Source organism: Squalius cephalus (genome assembly GCF_949319135.1).
Source record: "Squalius cephalus genome assembly, chromosome: 15".
NCBI classification, from domain to species: domain Eukaryota; kingdom Metazoa; phylum Chordata; class Actinopteri; order Cypriniformes; family Leuciscidae; genus Squalius; species Squalius cephalus.
In genome coordinates this window covers 15,556,406-15,574,523 of record NC_137136.1, presented here as the reverse complement: position 1 = coordinate 15,574,523, position 18,118 = coordinate 15,556,406, and the positions used below count along the sequence as shown (strand labels likewise).

The following is an 18,118-nucleotide window of genomic DNA, read 5'->3' as shown; positions in this document are numbered from 1 at the left end:
AAAATAAAATGGCATATTTTGAAATCTACAACTGATTTTACAGTTTACAATTACTGATTCTCTAACATTTTTTTTATGTTAGTTTAAATTCATTCAAATTTAAATTTGACTCTACTTAAAGTTGAAATGTATAATTCTAATTTAAAATTAAAATTTTACATTATAAAGTTGTTTTAACCAAAAATATGCAATAATAGAACACAGAAGGAAAGAGGTATGTAGAACAGAAAGTGCACATTTTCAGAATGTCTTCCAAAATGTCACAGTTGCTACTTGAAATCTGCTTTTCCCCCAGATTAATAAAATTCAAAACAATACATTAGAACTTTAGGTTGAATAAAATGTAAAATTTACATGTAATTGAATTTAAACTTTATGCTTTATAACTTTAAATTAAAATGTAAAATTTAAATTTAAAGTACCACTTTAAAGGGGACCTATTATGCCCCTTTTCACAGTATGTAATATAAGTTTCTGGTATCCCACAGAATGTGTCTGAATTTTCAGCTCAAAATACCTCACAGATAATTTATTATAGCTTGTCAAATTTGCCCCTATTTGGGTGTAAAAACATATTTTTGTGTGTGTCCCTTTAAATGCAAATGAGCTGATGCTCCACACCCCCTTTCCAGAAGAGGGCGGAGCCTTTACAGCTCATGCTTCCTCTGGCAACAACAAAACTGGAGAATGTCACAGCCCAAAATGTCAGAAATGTCAGTAGCAGTGTTCAGCCTTAAATGTTCGAACTGGAGTTGGACACTGATGAAGAGACTCAGGAAGAAGTAACTTTTAGAATACAACTGGACGTTTCTGAATGGTTAGTGAATACATTTATGTAGTTGTTGTCGCGTTAACTTTATTCAACTCATCGACTAACATGTACAGTCATGTTAATCTAAAAATCTTTCAGAAACAACTTTTGTGCAAATCAAGCATTGAACTGACCCTCGTTTGTGAAGCAGTCCGGTGTAAAATGATTTGCTCAAATACATATCACTGTAACAACTTTCTCCTGCACATTTCCTACATAAATGAAGTTCAACCACGGTGTTCTCAGTGGCTCAGAAGCCGGGAGTCTATGGAGACTCTTATGTTCGTTGGTACATCCAATAACGGAACATTTGTAATGTTTTTTTGGCGTAGACATTGTATATCTTCAGCTGCTACAGCGAGGAAACAAATGGCGGACTGCTGCGGCTCACTCAGAGCGGGATCTATGCTAATAGGGAAGATCGCCATCAGTCATGGGCGGGGCTTCAGTAGGGGTAAATCTGGAACCGCTCGTTTGGAGAGACTGTTTATGATTAATGGGGATTATAAAAAAGAGTGTGTGGATTTTTACCATTATAGGCTGGTTGTTTACACTGTGTTCAAACACCTTATAAAAGTGAATTTTGCATAATAGTCCCCTTTAAGTTAAGTAAAATTCAAAACTTAAATAAATACATTAATTTATTATGTTTTCAGCAACTAATAAGAGTGTAGTACTATCAGCTTTGCTTGACAGATTTGACCTTCCAGTTTTCCCCTAAAATACACATAAATATTAGCCTGGGTTTCCCCATGCTGCCTTGCACGCAATGCAATTTTATTCACGCTGCTAGGCAGCCTGGATACCATGGACCAGATTTTCCCCTCAAAAAGGGAACCAATCACAGAACGGGGAGGGAGCAGCAAGACAATGACGACGTCTATGCGACACACCGAAGCAGTTTGTTTATATCTATGGATCCAACATGGCATCAGACGCAAAGTTACCTTTCGATGCAGCCTTAGAAGTGTTCTAAGCAGTTTAGAACGCAAGTTTATTTCGTCTTCTTCCTCGTCGAATTTCTTTCGCTCTACATATGTCATCTGGTATAATTGAAACGATTGGCTATGAGCTACGTACAGGCGCATTTGATAGACATTCGTAGCACCCAATAAACGGCTCTGGGCATTCGTAAACCACGCCTCAAATACGAGAAAATGAGACGAGGTCTGACGTTAGCCAGGCTACATAAATATGTGAAAAAGAAAAATCCACGTATTCGGTCTGGGTCTGGTGGTATTGTGGTTAAAGGGATGGTTCGGAGAAATTTCAACCTAGGGTCCTTTGCACCATGACCTCGAGCCAAACACCACCCCTGAAGCTTTTTTTCCCTTAGTCACAAGTGTTATTTAAATAAACTCCTGATGTACTTACAAACTTTCCAATGCCTCGTTTTATGAATACAGAACCTATTTGTACTACTGTAGAAGTTTGGTACCATTCTGGGCATTATTAGTGGGGTAATTTACGAGATACAACCTTGGATCCATTAGCGCCTGCACTAAGCCATTCGGCTGATATCTCTAAATAAGCTCTAACTTTAATAATGTTCGACCAAGACAAAAAAAGCTTCTGGGGGGGTGTTTGGCTCGAAGTCATGGTGCAAAGGACCCTAGGTTGAAATTACTCTGAACCATCCCTTTAAAGAAGGTCTTGACCCTCAAAGCCCAGAGGGAACTGGCCAACTAGTTTGATGTGATATGATAAAGAATGAATGCCAGCACTCCTTTATTTGTGTTTTTGGAAAAGCGCCATGTTATTTTCTTGATTGCAGTTCATTGACAGCTCGGTAGCTGTGATCACATTAAGCCCCAGTTTGCTTGAAGGCCATGAAGCAGCTCTGTAGCCACAGTGTAACACGAGTGAACAGTAAAACTGGAAATGTAATCTTTGAAATTTAATATTGTTTGTTCTACAGCAGACGGCGCTGCACTGGAGCGCCTTCTACAATCACCCCGAGCATGTTAAGCTGCTGATCAAGCACGATTCAAACATCGGGATTCCAGACAGCGAGGGCAAGATCCCTCTACACTGGGCGGCACATAACAAACACCCCAATGCCACACGTACGGTGCGCTGTATCCTGGTGAGTCCACACTCATGACATCACTAGTATTCTTCACTCTTAAAGTATACGATTGTAGCATCGTTGGTATGTCCCCCATTTTTGTATATTGTAGGAAGCTGCTCCCACCGAGTCTCTGTTGAACTGGCAGGACTATGAGGGACGCACCCCTTTGCATTTTGCAGTGGCTGATGGGAATGAGGCGGTGGTTGAGGTCCTGACTTCATATGAGGGTTGCAGCGTGACAGCCTATGACAATCTGTTCAGGACACCACTGCACTGGGCGGCACTGCTGGGTACACACATTTACACTCATGCACATGCATAATTTGACTGCTTAAAGTAATTATTTGGAATTTAAATCATTTGCTGTAAGTGTAGATGTTAACACAAGGTTTGTATGTGTTTGTGTAGGTCATGCAAAGATTGTCCACCTCCTGTTGGAGAGGAACAAGTCTGGGATGATCCCATCGGACAGTCAGGGAGCAACACCTCTGCACTATGGAGCTCAGAGCAACAATGCTGTAAGACTTCTGTAAAATAACATCTAGTTTGTTTAACATGCCTAAGACTTTTGCACAGTACTTTATATATATATATATATAAGAATTCATTCATTCATTTATTTATTTATATACACATTAAAATATTAATTTTGTAATATGCATATACACACAACCAAATATAAAAATGTTTATTCATTCATTCATTCATTCATTTATACACATACAAATATAAATACATTTTGCCTGATTATTTTTTTGGGGATTATTAGTTGCAATTAATTTGTTTGCTTGTCCTTTTATTCATTCATTCATTTATTCATTTGTTTTCATATTTATGTATACGCAAACAAATATAAATATACTTGCCAGATGATTTATCTATAGGATTATTATTAGTCATTTATTTGTTTATTTAATTATTTGTTTATTCATTTATTCATATATTTACATACAAATATAATTATACTTTTTTAAATCTGGATTATTATTAGTTTTAGTTTTATTTTTAAAATTTTATACACATACAAATATAATTTGGGATTATTAGTAATGTTTTTGTTTGATGAACATTGGTGTCTTTTGTGAGATTACTGTTATTGCTGCCATTTTATATATAAGCTCTTGGCCTTTGGTATCCTATTTCTTTATTTCATTGGTTTTATGTGATTTTACCTATTTATTGTGTTTTCTGTCTGTTAAGGACACAGTTGCAGTGTTCCTGAAACACCACTCTGTGCGCGATGAGCCCGATCTGGAGGGACGAACAGCCTTCATGTGGGCTGCTGGGAAGGGCAGCGATGATGTCATCAAAATTATGCTGGATCTGAAAAAGGACCTGGACATCAACATGACTGACAAATATGGAGGGACAGGTGTGTGAGAGAGTTACACACTCGCAAACACATACACACACTCAGATTGTCATTTTGAACACAATTACCCATTCCTGGCCTAAACTGGTTAGTTTCAGCTCAGATCAGTGATAATTGCATTTTCTTTTCAATCAAGCAATTAACAAGCCATTTCCAATGTATGTACCCCCCATACAGCCTTAACAAGAGTTGACGGTTTGTTCGCTGTCTTCATGTGCTCCTGTGTGTGTGTGTGTAGCACTTCATGCGGCTGCTCTCTCAGGGCATGTGTCCACTGTGCGCTTGTTGCTAGAGCAGGGAGCCATGGTGGATCCGCTGGACGTAATGAAACACACGCCACTGTTTCGTGCTTGTGAGATGGGCCATAGAGATGTCATCCTAACACTGATCAAAGGTTTGTAACAGCATACATGCCCATTTATCCTCCCTATAGACAATGATGTCCAGGAAAATAATACAAATATGCAAAAAAACAATGAAAATCATTTTACTTTAGACATTTAATATGTCGAAAATCTAAAATATGTTAAAAATACAAATACAATTTAAGTATTTTTAAATATAGTATGTTTATATTTATTTATTTGTTTGTTTATTATTTAGACATTATGTTCCAAGTAGTGTTAATTTTGTCAGCAGTTTCTTTTTTAAAATTTAGTAATTTAGTTTATAAGCCTTAGTCCTAGTCCTCAAACATACTTTTTAGTTTTTTATCATATTCAGGAAACCTTGTCCTGTTTTCGTTTAGTAAAACTAAGACACAAACTAAATGTCAAGTCAAGTCACCTTCATTTATAGAGCGCTTTTAACAATATGGATTGTTTCAAAGCAGCTTTACAGTGATAATAGGAAATTACAGAAACAGATTGTTTAGGCTTTACAACAGCTCTAGGATAAAGTTATTGTCCAGCTAAAGTTAGTTTTGATTGATGATTCACTTCCGTTGCGAAGATCATTAGTTATTAACTTAGGGGCCGCTAACACAACACCGTTCTAACAGAAAACCCTCAACGCGCTCTGGCCGCCCATCCACACAAAACAGTGCCTGGTGTCTCGAGAACGCACTCCATGAAATAGGTTTGATGTCTGGGCATTTTAGTCTAGTTTTAGTCAATGCAAACTGAGTCACAATTTAGCCCTTGTGTTATGTTGCGGGTCAATTTGACCCGTTTAGATTTTCTAGTTGTTGGAAATTCTGGTTAACCTATGTTTTTTTTCTTGATATTTTGTGACTTTTTCTCATTTATCATCATGAACATGCATGCAACGTTTCAACATGCTGGTGTTTTTTGACATATACAAACAAAATTACTGTTACTTTCGTGATGTTCGCGGGTCAATTTGACCCGCATAATTTAACGCTCTAAGGCAACTGTACGGACCCAAAATAATAACATTTCTTGGTTAGATTTTGTTATTTTATTTTTTTACTACCTTATGAAGCTAAAAAAATAGGTTTTCCACACTTATTTCAATACAGAAAAATATTTTGTCAGCCACAGATGGTAACAATTACCTATCATTTATTTTTTTCAAGCTACCTGAAATAATATTAAACTTTTTTTTTTTTTATATATATATTTTGTGACTTTTTCACATTTATCATCATGAATATGCATGCAAAGTTTCAACATGCTGGTGTTTTTTTTTTGTTGACATATACAAACAAAATTACTATTACGTTTGTGATTTTCGCAGGTCAATTTGACCATCATAGGCAGCTATTCAAAAGCAACTGTACAGACACAAAATAAAACATTTATTTTATGTATGTCAGGGCATCAACTCCAGTTCTAAAGTGTAAGTGTATCTAAAAGTGCTCTAACCCAAACCAAACACACTTGAAAAAGCTAAATCATGGTGTTCAGAATTAATTGCAAATTACAAATGAAAATTTTTGACAGACACACAGATAGTAAAATAAGCTCTCATTTATATATTCAAGATATCTGAAATATCTTGAGACTTCGACATAGACAGCAGGAAAAATGAGCTCAGATTAATTGATTAATTGTTCAGTTATGATGTTCTAAGCAAAAAAAAAAAAAAAGTAAAAAAAAATGTATATGCAAATATATATAAATATAATGTATATTCAAATTTTATCAAAACAAAACAGTTTTAAAAAATGGTTAAAAAACATTTTCATTAAATCATATATTCAGATATATATTTTTTGGAATATTTGACAAATGTTGATATTAAAAGTTTACAGTTTGTACCTGAATCTTTGTTGTTTTTCATAGTGTGATTTTTGAGGAATTGTATTGAATCCAATTAGGGTCAATTTGACCCGAACCATAAGGGGAGTGCACAGAATTCCAACATAACACAAGGGTTAAATTGGTTCAATTATTTTGCTCAAATTTATAATCACAACAATTGTCATTTGAAAAATTAATTTTTATTTAATCAGAATTATTGCACTTTCACCTATAAGCACAAATCAAGAGAATCTCATCTCGTATGCATGGTTTATTTTACCTAATCTATTTTCCTGATTTATTATAGGCTATTTATCATATCAATTAACACACTCTCTACATTATGAAAACTAGTAAAACAAGAAATGTCTCACAACAATTAAAACAGTGAAATTCCTAATAGTAATTTCAATAATTCCAAATTACATTAATGTTTTTCTATTAAGACAACAGCAAAAAAAGAAAAGAAAAAAAGAAGAGATTATTACACATAGTGCATTTATTCCACAACCACAATCACAAGCAGTACAGTTGAGATCCGTGTTTGGATTTAATATAGTTCATCACTTAAGGTTTGATGTCAGATTTAGTCGTAGGCTCGCAGTAAATAGCACAAGCGGTGAAGGAGCACAGATGACTCACTTTCATTTGAGGCAGAATAAACTCTAAACTCCAGCTTACATGTTTGTCTGTTGCTGAGTTCGGAACCGCTTACTAGCATACTACTCTTAATATTTGATAAAGGTTATACGAGTAGTATAATAGTATGTAGTTCTGAATTCAGCATGTGTTTTCAGATAATCCATGCTTTTTCCACAGTGTAGAGAGAACGCGTGGTTGCCAGATTGCAAAGATTAAGTAAAACACTGGGCAGAAAATTTATTCTTTTAAGAGAAAAGCTCTGATTTGGGGTCTTAAAATCTTGACATCTGGCAACTGCAAGCATGAAACGACAAAAAATGAAGAGAGATTTTGGTAAAGTTGTTATTTTTTAACTATATTTTAGTCTTGTCTTTTTTCGTCAACTATATTCCATGTTGATATACAGTTATCGTTTAACGACGTTTGTGTTGTCTCGTTTTAGTCATGCAAAAAAGTTCGTTTGACGAACATTTTTCTTCATAAATTTCGATAACAAAATTAACACTGGTTCCAAGTCTGTCTAAAATAATTAGTTAAATTGTTTTTGCCCACTTTTATCTATTTTATTAAAAAAAAAAAATTTGATGAACATTGGTGTATTTGATCACATTGATATTATGATTGTCTTTATTCCACCATGAGCTGCTTTTGATTCAATGGTCATGTTATTTAAATTTATAACAAAAAAATTCAACGCAGGCAACCATTTTTGTAATTAAACAATTTTATTTTAGACACATGCATCAGATTCCTTTCTAGACAGCTTCGTTCATCATAATTGTAGTCCTCTAGCTTTGCTAAGCATCGCTTGAGATGTTTTGAAAACTTCTTGTGGCACTTTTTTGGTGGAAATGTGTCTGACATCTCTGTTTAAAATACACCAGTTCCCAGAATGCTCATGGTAAATCTGCATCTTGAATATGTTTAGGAGGGGCACGTGTTGATCTGGTAGACATAGACGGTCACTCTGCGCTGCACTGGGCGGCTCTGGGCGGTAATGCAGAGGTATGTGAGGTGCTGATGGAGAACGGGATCAGTCCTAACCTGCAGGACCACGCTGGACGAACTCCCCTGCAGTGTGCGGCATATGCCGGCTACATCAACTGCATGGCCTTGCTCATTCAGCATGATGCAGATCCCAATATCCAGGACAAGGAGGTATGATTGTAAAGCAATCCCAAAGCCAACACTGAGAACATGTACTGGCCATTACCCATGAGCTCCCTGCTTGAGATTTGAAAAAGAGAGAGACTGAAAAATAACAAGTCTGATTTTTGTGTACCTTTATGTGTTAAGGGGAGAACCGCGCTCCACTGGTCCTGTAATAACGGTTATCTGGATGCTGTGAAGCTGCTTTTGGGGTGTGGGACATTCCCCAACCATATGGAGCACACCGAGGAGAGGTAACAAACATTCACACATGCACACAGTTCTTGTGGAGTGGCCTAGTGGTTACAGATCAGATTCTTGCTCTAATTCTTACTATACAGTTCTTATTTAAACCATTCAAATGTTTGGGGTTAATAAGAAATTAATACTTTTATTCAGCAAGGATGCAATAAATGTTTCAAAATTGAGAGAATTCTTTGTAAAACTATAAATGTCTTTACTATTTCAAATAAATGCTGTTCTTTGGAACTGTAGCTCAAACAGTAGAGCGTTGGCGCTTGCAACGCCAAGGTCATGGGTTCGATTCCCAGGGAAAGCAAGAACTGATAAGAATGTAAATGTGTACCTTGAAATGCAATGTAAGTCGCTTTGGATAAAAGCGTCTGCCAAATGCATAAATGTAAATGTAACTTTATATTCATCAAAGAATCCTGAAAATATTTTTTATTATGGTTTCCACAAAAATATGAAGCAGTACACCTGTTTTAAACATTGATAATAATAAGAAATCAGCATATTAGAATGATTTCTGAAGGATCATGTGACACTGAAGACAGCAATTCAAACCACGCCCCTGCAAGTTACACCTCCCGCGAAGAAACAAGCGTGGATGTCACTGACTAAAACAATCTTTTGAAGTAAACAGTTTTAGGTTTTATGTATGAAAGGTTTGTAAGGCTAGCTTATATTGCTTTCAAATCTTATGAAGTATGAAATAGCTATTTGTAAAACATAAAATAAATGATACAATCAAATTAATAAAGTCTCAGGGTAATTAGATCTAAAAACCTACCCCCAATTAACCTTAAATCTACCCCTTCCATAAAATGTCAATTTACTGTAGAGTTTCATTGTTAAAATACTTTAAAAACTGAGGAAAACAAACAGGATGACTTGCGGCACCTGGTGATCTATGTAATACGATCTGTATGCCTTCACTAGGTGGCGATAGTGAAGCTTAGTGAAGATCTGTACTGGTGACAACGGCTGCGTCCGAAATCGCATACTCTCTTGAGTTGGTACTTATTTTGAATGAGTAATTACTTCACGACCGCTAAAAAATTATGTTCTATATGGTTGGAATGTGTGTAGTTTGAATGTAATCTGGACATACTACATTTGCCATGTTGCCCTTATAACGTGTCCTACCAGCATCAGTTACGTCGCTTCACTGCCATTCACAAATCCTCTCCCGTGGCCTCATGGGATAGTAAAATGTCCATCGTATGCATGCGTCAGAATCTCGCTGGAAAAAGTAGGTCATTTTAAGTTGGCCTACTCTTTTAAGAGTACTGTGAAATCGCACATACTTCTTTTGTCACATTCTGATTTTCATCTACTATATAGTAGGGAAGTATGCAATTTTGGATGCAACCAGCATCAGCGATTCCAGAAGGGGCTCTGATGACATCCCAAATGGCAGTTTCATTTTAGGGGGGGTGTAACTTGTAGAACTGCAGGAAGCAGTCGGGCATACTTCTTTCAGAAACATAAAATATCTTACTAACCCCAAACTTGCTATATAAATGTTAAATATAATATCATTTTTTGGGAGTCCGTGGCATCAAAAAGTTTTAAACCCTCTGTGTTAAATGACTAGGTACACTCCTCTAGACTATGCCCTGCTGGGGGAGCATCAGGAACTGACCCAGTTTCTATTGGAGCATGGAGCTCTGTCCATCGCCGCCATCCAGGACATCGCCGCCTCATCCATCCAGGCTCTTTACAAAGGCTACAAGGTCCGACGGGCCTTCAAAGAACGCAAGAAGCTCCTCATGAGACATGAGCAACTACGCAAGGACGCTGCAAAGTAAGACTCTCGTAAACACACATAGGTTATTCTGCCTTGAAGAGAAAGAGATAAATGGTGGGGTGCAAATATTCTCTTACCCACAATCCAGTGCTGATTGATGTGGCTAGGCTGATCTGTGGAGGTGACATGGAATGTTTGCATGAATATAATACGTGTTGTTTAATTATGTGTGTTTGCTCTGAACCAGCTCATCTATCTACCTGCCTGCTGAGGAATATGAGCATCAATTTCTTGCTGTCAATAATGGAAATAGATGAGACGATAGAGAGAGAAAGAGCGCAAGAGAGATTCACTCATTTTCTGTTAATTGGGCAACACTCAGCTGCTCAACAGCTTGACATTTAGAGTCTGTCAGCTCTGAGGATGAATGAATACACACATACACAGATTGGAATATGCTCTTCTCTCTTTTCCAGGCTCTGCATACTCGCATTAACATACATCCTCTAAACTTGTTTGCGTAGTCCGACTCTCTAACCGTCTGTCTTTTATCTGTGTTATTCCGCCCGCAGTCTATCCATCTACTCATTCGTTTTTGTTTCCTGCTAGGTAAAGTTGTCAAAACCATGGAGGGATGTGTAATGCTGTCCTGTTAAACTCAGATATTGACTTGAAAGAGATATTGTACCAACCAGTAATCAGAACAAAAAGCAGATGAAAGATTAATAATTTATCTGACTCTAAAAAACATAAATTAAGTCTCTTATGCTCACCAAGGCTGCATTAATTTGATCATACAGGAAAAAACGTAATATTGTGAAATATTATTACAATTTAAAATATCTATTTTTTTTTATTTTAATAGATTTTAAAGTGTAATTCCTATTATTCCTGTGATGGCAAAGCTGAATTTTCAGCATCATTACTCCAGTCTTGAGTGTCACATGATCCTTCAGAAATCATTCTAATATGCCGATTTGCTGCCTAAGAAACATTTATTTTAACAATGTAAAAGTATTACTGTCACTTTTGATGCACTTTAATGCGTCCTTGCTGAATAAAAGTATTAATAAAAAATTTTTTTTTTTAAATCTGATCCCAAACTTTTGTACTGTAGTTTAAGTGTATTACACCAGATACTTGACCTAGAACTGACAGCCAGCGTCACAACAAATATTAAATAAATGATCCAGGACAGTCATCATCAACAGGATAAATATGTGTCAAGTCAATAAATGTGTGTTGTATGTGTTTTTTGTTTCTCTAGGAAGAGGGAGGAGGAACGCAGACGTGAGGCAGAGCAGCAGCTCTCATTGGCTGAGGCGGATCACAAGCAGCGCGTGTCATTGGCTGCAGTCGGAGTGGAAAAACTTTCACTGGATGAAACGGAGCAGAGGTTTAAAGATCCAGTGGCGGTGAAAGGACACAAACACAAAAAGTCCACCAGTGCTCATAACATTCATTCACAGAGCAGGAGAGAGAAACAACATAGAACTGGTGAGTTTAGTTTATGAATAAAAAGTAAGGAATAACATGCTGACCTTGAATGCACATTCATTTGTCAATAAATTCGGATTTGTAAACATTTGATTAAAAATGTCTGCCTGATAATAAGCTGATAATTATTTTCACGTCATGGCTGCTAACCAATAAACCGCCAATAATAAAAATCCTGTAATATTCATTTCAAATTCATAAAATAAAAAATATGATCATCCTCTTGTGAGGGACCTCCATCCTAAAATGTAAAAGGCAGCTATATATTTTCACGTATAAAGACCCAATTTATACTGTGAAAAATTTGTATTATAAATATATGTAAAATATTTATTTGAAAGTCTTTAGTTTTTATTACATTAGATTATTTCACTTTTTTCTACTCACTATAATACTGCACTTTTTTGGGTACATTATTTATTTACTTATTTTATAATTGGTTATTTATTTTTAATAATAATTTTAAGATGCTTATGTCATAAAGAAGTCCATTCGCGTATACTTAATACCTGAGATCAGCCAGTTGTGTGGAAGAATTAGAGCATTTATGTACATATAGTTCAGGGGCCGTATTCACAAAGCATTTTATCTTACCACTAGGAGTACTCCTAAATCGCACTAAAAGATTTTAGCTAGGAGTTTTCTCTTAAAAGTTATTCACAACGCCTTTCAGACCTACTCTTAGTAAAGAAAAATGACAACTCCTAAACTAAGAGTGAGTCTTCGTTGCTATGGATGACGTCATTACTCATGCACGAGCTTGACTGAAGTGACCACCTTGATTGGCTGATGATTGTAACGCGGGAATGATTCCAAATACCTCCCCTACGATGATGAGTGACAGGTGACAGGTCTGAGAATGCGTGCGCTACACAAATAGTGCGAAGGACGGAAGATGATGAATAACTGAATAAATAGCCTAAATGAATAAAGACTAAGGCAAAACAAATAGCCTAGTAGCCTAATGAAACATATGGATTCATGCAATATCTTTGCAACATTATTGAATTAATCTGTCTCTATATGCCTCTGCCTACGTTTGCAAAGAGAAGAACATTTTAATTTGATTCACAATGAAACGTTACAATTAGTTTACATGCAATGAGTAGCCTAGTTTTGGTTGTTGTTGGTGGCGTTATTGCATCCCTAGTTATGCCTACAATGCACAATTGTTCCCTCGCGATTGGAAGCTCCTGTAGCCGCCGCATACGCATTTCAAAACATCGCAACGTGAAATGCCACAAAAAGCGGTTTGTGAATAGGTCTTAGTGAGTTAGGAGTCCTCTCGACTTCTTTTAAGCTGTCCCAGGCTTAGGTGCTACTTTTAGGGCTAAAATGCTTCGTGAATTACTCTTAGTGAAAAAAATTAGGAGTCCTAAAGTTACGAGTGACACGCCCATTATTTTTAGGAGTTGCTCCTAAATTCGCCAGTTAGGAGCTACTTTTAGCCTTAAAATTCTTTGTGAATACGGCCCCAGGTTTATATCTTGATTTATTTATTTACTTTGATTTAAGTATCTATATGTATTATTTATTTCAACGTTACAATGTTTATTAAAAGACAACAAAGAGGATCTTTTAAGCAACCACCAACTCTTGTCTCTCTCTCTAATTTACCGCTACGTTTCTAAACGGCTTACATATGCTTTGTCTGTTTTCTGAAAATCAGTCAACACTTTTGCACATTTGTCTATCAATCAGAATCAAGCATTAAGCAGCACCATAATAATAACAAATAATCTTCTGTTATGCCACCTAATGTTATTGCACTTTGTCATCTCTAAAGAATTGCTCTGTTTCTCTGTCAGAGCGCAGAACGAGAGAGGCCAAAACACCAGACACTACTCTCTCCCCTGCGACCTCTGGCCTCACGGTGACCCCTCTGAGTACCAAAAAGTGTTCAGGCACTGTAGAGGAGGTGTGTGGGATAGAGACGTGTGGCCTAGACACATGCGTATCAGTGGAATGTGGATCCACACATGAGCGCCGATCCCCCGCTGGGTCCAGTCGACCAGGCAGTGCCAAACTGGTCCACACAGGAGCCCACGTAGCACCAGGCCACATGGAGACCACCACAACCCCCAAATCAGCAATACATACCAGACCCAGGACTATAGCTGCCCACTCAAAACCAGCGGCCCAGTCTACACTAGGTTCCACAGAGACACCGACAGACGGCATCTATAGATCGACGTCCAAGGGGAACAAGCGAGCATCAGACCACAAACCCACAGGAACCCAGCAATATAACGTCTCCAACTCCCCCTCAGGAAGAACCTCTGTCACTCGACAAAAAGAGAGACGGGCAGAAAGAGAGATGGACAGAGAAAAGGATAAAAGATCAAGGACTGAGGGACAGAAAGAGACTGGCAGAGAGAAACAGGAGATGGACAAAGAGAGATGGATGAGCAGAACAAGAAAAAAACAACAGGATAAAGAGAAGGAAATGAAGGGAGACAGCATCCGTTGTAAAAATCAGGCGGCCGTTGTGATACAGAGAGCATGGAGGAGGTACTGATGTTTTTTTCTTCCTCTATTTCTCTACTACAATAAATACTTGATTCTGATTGGCCAATCACAACATTCTAAATTCAAATATTTTTGATTTATGACTGTGTTTGACCACTGTCCCTGGAAACTAGTCTCCTAAACTAGGCACATTCACATGCTCTAGTTTTCGTCAATCGGAATAAATCCAATCCCATTTCAGATTCTGAAAGATATGTTTATATGAACACTAAAAGTTGCAATCTGATTTACATTTCCGTTTACATGTACATTACATGTATTACAAACAAAAGTTAGTGTCCAGTCGGCGCGTTCAGAACCAAAAAAAGCCATTGCGATGTTGTCACCCGAGGTACTGTGAGTATAATTGTAAATTTTGCCTTGATGACATATCTAAAAATGAAAGCTGACATTAATGTCAGAAGTAACTATTATTAAAGTAAGCCTGTAGTCAATAATTTTATCCCTTAAAACTCATCTTTGATCACCAAAATGGCATATTTAAAAGTTTTTTCCTTTAAAAAAAAATTATTCATGCCTTAAAAAAGCTTAAATGTAACTCTACACCCTTGCCTCATTTAGTATACGCGGTTCTATGATTATGCAAATTAGCCCCGGCTCCATCACACAAGCTCAGAGATCCACACGTTGACGAAACACCAGCGATTTTAAACTGCGTTTTGGAGACTGTCTTTGGTTCACTGCAGTTTTAAAGTGAAAATACTCAGCAATGGTGTTGAATTATGAGTTTGCAAATGGTTTGTCTTAAAGCATATTAAAAACATCACATAGACATATAAATAACATTAAAACAGTTTCGCCACAGGGGGACTTTAAGTAAATATTCAGTCTCGTCCACTGGCAAGTTCGTAAGACATGAGACGTAACATATGCACGTTTGTATGACGTAAAATGTATGTAAACATATGCATCATGTGAGAAAATAATCAGATTCAAGCGTTTACATGCTTAATTTTTTCCTGTTGATCGGATTATTTGTGGTCTACAACAACTCTTTCAATCTGATCGAAATTTCATTCGTATCAAGCTTAATCTAAACAATTGAGGTGTTTATGTGAAGGCTTTTTCTTCTGATTGAGCCGCCTATATGATTATAAACGGATTATTTGGATGCATGTAAACGTAGCTAGCTACTGTGTCTTCTCTCATATCTCATCTCTCCAATTAATATTTTACAAATATTTATAATACTAATTTTTCACAGTATAAATTGGATTTTTATACATGACAATATACATTTACAAATAAATGGACAATAAATTAAGATCAAAACATTAACTGTTTAAATCAACTTTTCTTCGAAATCAACTCAGAAAATGCAAGAAAAGTCTGCAGATTCCATATGTGTCTGCTCATATGTTGCCCACATGTTCCTTGTTTGAGTTGTGGCATGGCTTTGTGCCCACCAGCACATCAACACCTCTGAGGGGAGGTCACCAGAATAGGCCTCTTATTTATGTGTGTGTGTAGGGAGTGTAATGCAGGCCCATGAGTGCACTTTCTTTTAATGGCTTTACTAAAATAATGGGATTCAGAGTACAAAGAAGGTATATGCACATTCTTCAAGTCCTTTTTATGAAAAGTAATGTGGTTTGCTCGTTTGATTTTACATCTTTAATATGCTGTCGCTGCATTTGCTGGTGCGTGTGTGCTTGTGAAAGCGTAACATGTTTTTTCCATTCAGGTCTTGTATTCGGGGTCGTCTTCGTGAGGTACTGTGTAGGACTGTGAAAGGGGCGGAGTCTGCTGAAGTCACAGCCCTGTTGATTCAGTTATTATGGGAGTGGCCTATAGCTCATGACCACACCCACCATAAAACTTCTTCTGAAGTTCAAGCTGCTCCTACCAGGAACGCTGGGAAAAAAAGCTCTGTGCTCCAAAATATCTATGGTGAGTGTTATATTACTGTCCACTAGAATAAACCAATTAATATCACAGTTTTAATCATGTTAGGTATGACATGTAGGTACACATTAAAGAGTTTGTTAATTTTCCCAGCCCTAATTTGCATATTATATAAATAGATCGCCGTTCAAAAGTTTGGGATCGGTAAGATTTTTTTATGTTTTTAAAATAAGTCTCTTATCCTCACCTAGGCTGCATTTATTTGATTAAAAATACAGAAAAATACAGTAATATTCGTGAAATATTAATACAAACTGTTTTCTATTGGAATATATTTTATAATGTAATTTATTCCTGTGATGGTAAAGCTGAATTTTCAGCATCATTACTCCAGTCTTCAGTGTCACATGATCCTTCAGAAATCATTTTAATATGCTGATTTGCTGGTCAAGAAACATTTATTATTATTATCAATGTTGAAAACAGTTGTATACAATTTTTCAGGTTTCTTTGATGAATAGAAAGTTCCATAAAAACAGCATTTATCTGAAATGGAAAGCTTTTTTTTTTTTTAAAGAATTTTTTTTTTATTCAGCAAGGATGCATTAAAATAGTCAAAAGTGACAGTAAAGACATGTATAATGATACAAAAGATTATATTTCAAATAAATGCTGTTCTTTTAAACTTTCTATCAAAGAATCCTGAAAAAAAGTATCAGTTTCTACAAAAATGTTAAGCAGCACAACTGTTTATAATAATAACAAATGTTTCTTGAGCAGCAAATCAGCATATAAGAATGAATTCAAAAGGTCTTGTGACACTATTTAAGATATATTAAAATAGAATTTGATTTATTTATAACCATATGCCTGTAATTGGATACCAAATAGCGACATGATTTGAGTTATGATTCCTGTCCGTAGCATAAGTTACGTTTAAAAGTAGGCCAAGCATCACTAATAAGATTATTACAGAGGGGTGTTATGTTTTATGTGACGTTCCAACACAGACACACACCGTCACCCCTCCCTCCTTTCATATCAGTTGATAAGGTGGAGTTTCGACCCAGTTAACGCAACTGACCTTCAGCAGACATGAACAGGTGATGATGGCTGAGCAGGCCAGAGACGCTCTCATTCTCAAACACACGCGCACACGTACACACACACACGGACACTCGTTCCCCTCCCCGCTCCTCCCTGACAGTCACAGCGCTTTGAAAAGTTCATTGCTGTCAGACGGAATGTCGAGCTGTCTCCTCTCGCTCACAAACGCAAACCTCCCTCCCCTCGTCCTGCCCGCCGCTGCCAGATGGACACGCGCTCACACACACCTGCACGTTTGATACTAAACTGTCCACTTCTTGTTATTTTAACAGCTCTAGTATCAGTCGCGAGTCGTGACGTTAACGTGGAGATATTGATCCATTCAAGTAAACAAAATATGTGCATGTGACCACATCTAAAGCAATAAACACTGCTGTTATTTTTGTTCTAGGTGGCGCCCCGTCCAAAAGAGGGCACTCTCTCCGGGCTGCAGTGCTTAAACCACAGAGCCAAAGCCAAGCGCTGCTGGATCTGTCACTCAAAACAAACAAACAGTGTGAGTACTGGGGTTTACTCCAATCTTTAGTGTCCTTCAGAAATCATTCTTATGTTGCTGATTTGGTGCTCAAGAAACATTTCTTATTATTATCAATGTCGAAAACTGCTTAATATTTTTAGCGTTTGTGGAAACCGTGATACACCACCAAATGTTTGGGATAAGATTCAAAAAAGATAAGGAATTATTACTTTTAGTCAGCTAGGACACATTCAATTAATCTAAAGTTACAAAAAGATTTCCTTTTAAAAATATATATAAAGTCATTTTAAAAGTTTTTTTTAGTGCAATATTTCACAATATTACTGTTTTTAATGTATGTTTGATCACATAAATGCAGCCTCAGTGAACATAAAGGCCAATTCACACTGCACTGACAGATGGCGACCAACGGCAACAGCC

The 18,118-nt window shown here is 36.8% G+C and overlaps 1 protein-coding gene across 3 annotated transcripts in view; it reads left to right on the top strand.

The window, feature by feature from the left end:
- The window catches only part of invs (inversin), a 31,474-nt gene that overhangs the window by 11,703 nt on the left and 1,653 nt on the right, over positions 1–18,118 (top strand). For 2 of the 3 annotated variants that reach the window (XM_079894560.1, XM_079894562.1), the window contains 12 exons: positions 2,730–2,897; positions 2,992–3,172; positions 3,291–3,400; positions 4,083–4,254; positions 4,493–4,648; positions 8,029–8,258; positions 8,397–8,503; positions 10,090–10,299; positions 11,510–11,739; positions 13,548–14,250; positions 15,953–16,158; positions 17,612–17,716. In XM_079894560.1, coding sequence (XP_079750686.1) covers positions 2,730–2,897; positions 2,992–3,172; positions 3,291–3,400; positions 4,083–4,254; positions 4,493–4,648; positions 8,029–8,258; positions 8,397–8,503; positions 10,090–10,299; positions 11,510–11,739; positions 13,548–14,250; positions 15,953–16,158; positions 17,612–17,716 — 2,578 coding nt within the window. The remainder of the gene's footprint in view (positions 1–2,729; positions 2,898–2,991; positions 3,173–3,290; positions 3,401–4,082; positions 4,255–4,492; positions 4,649–8,028; positions 8,259–8,396; positions 8,504–10,089; positions 10,300–11,509; positions 11,740–13,547; positions 14,251–15,952; positions 16,159–17,611; positions 17,717–18,118) is intronic. The other variant, XM_079894561.1, reaches the window with a different exon arrangement.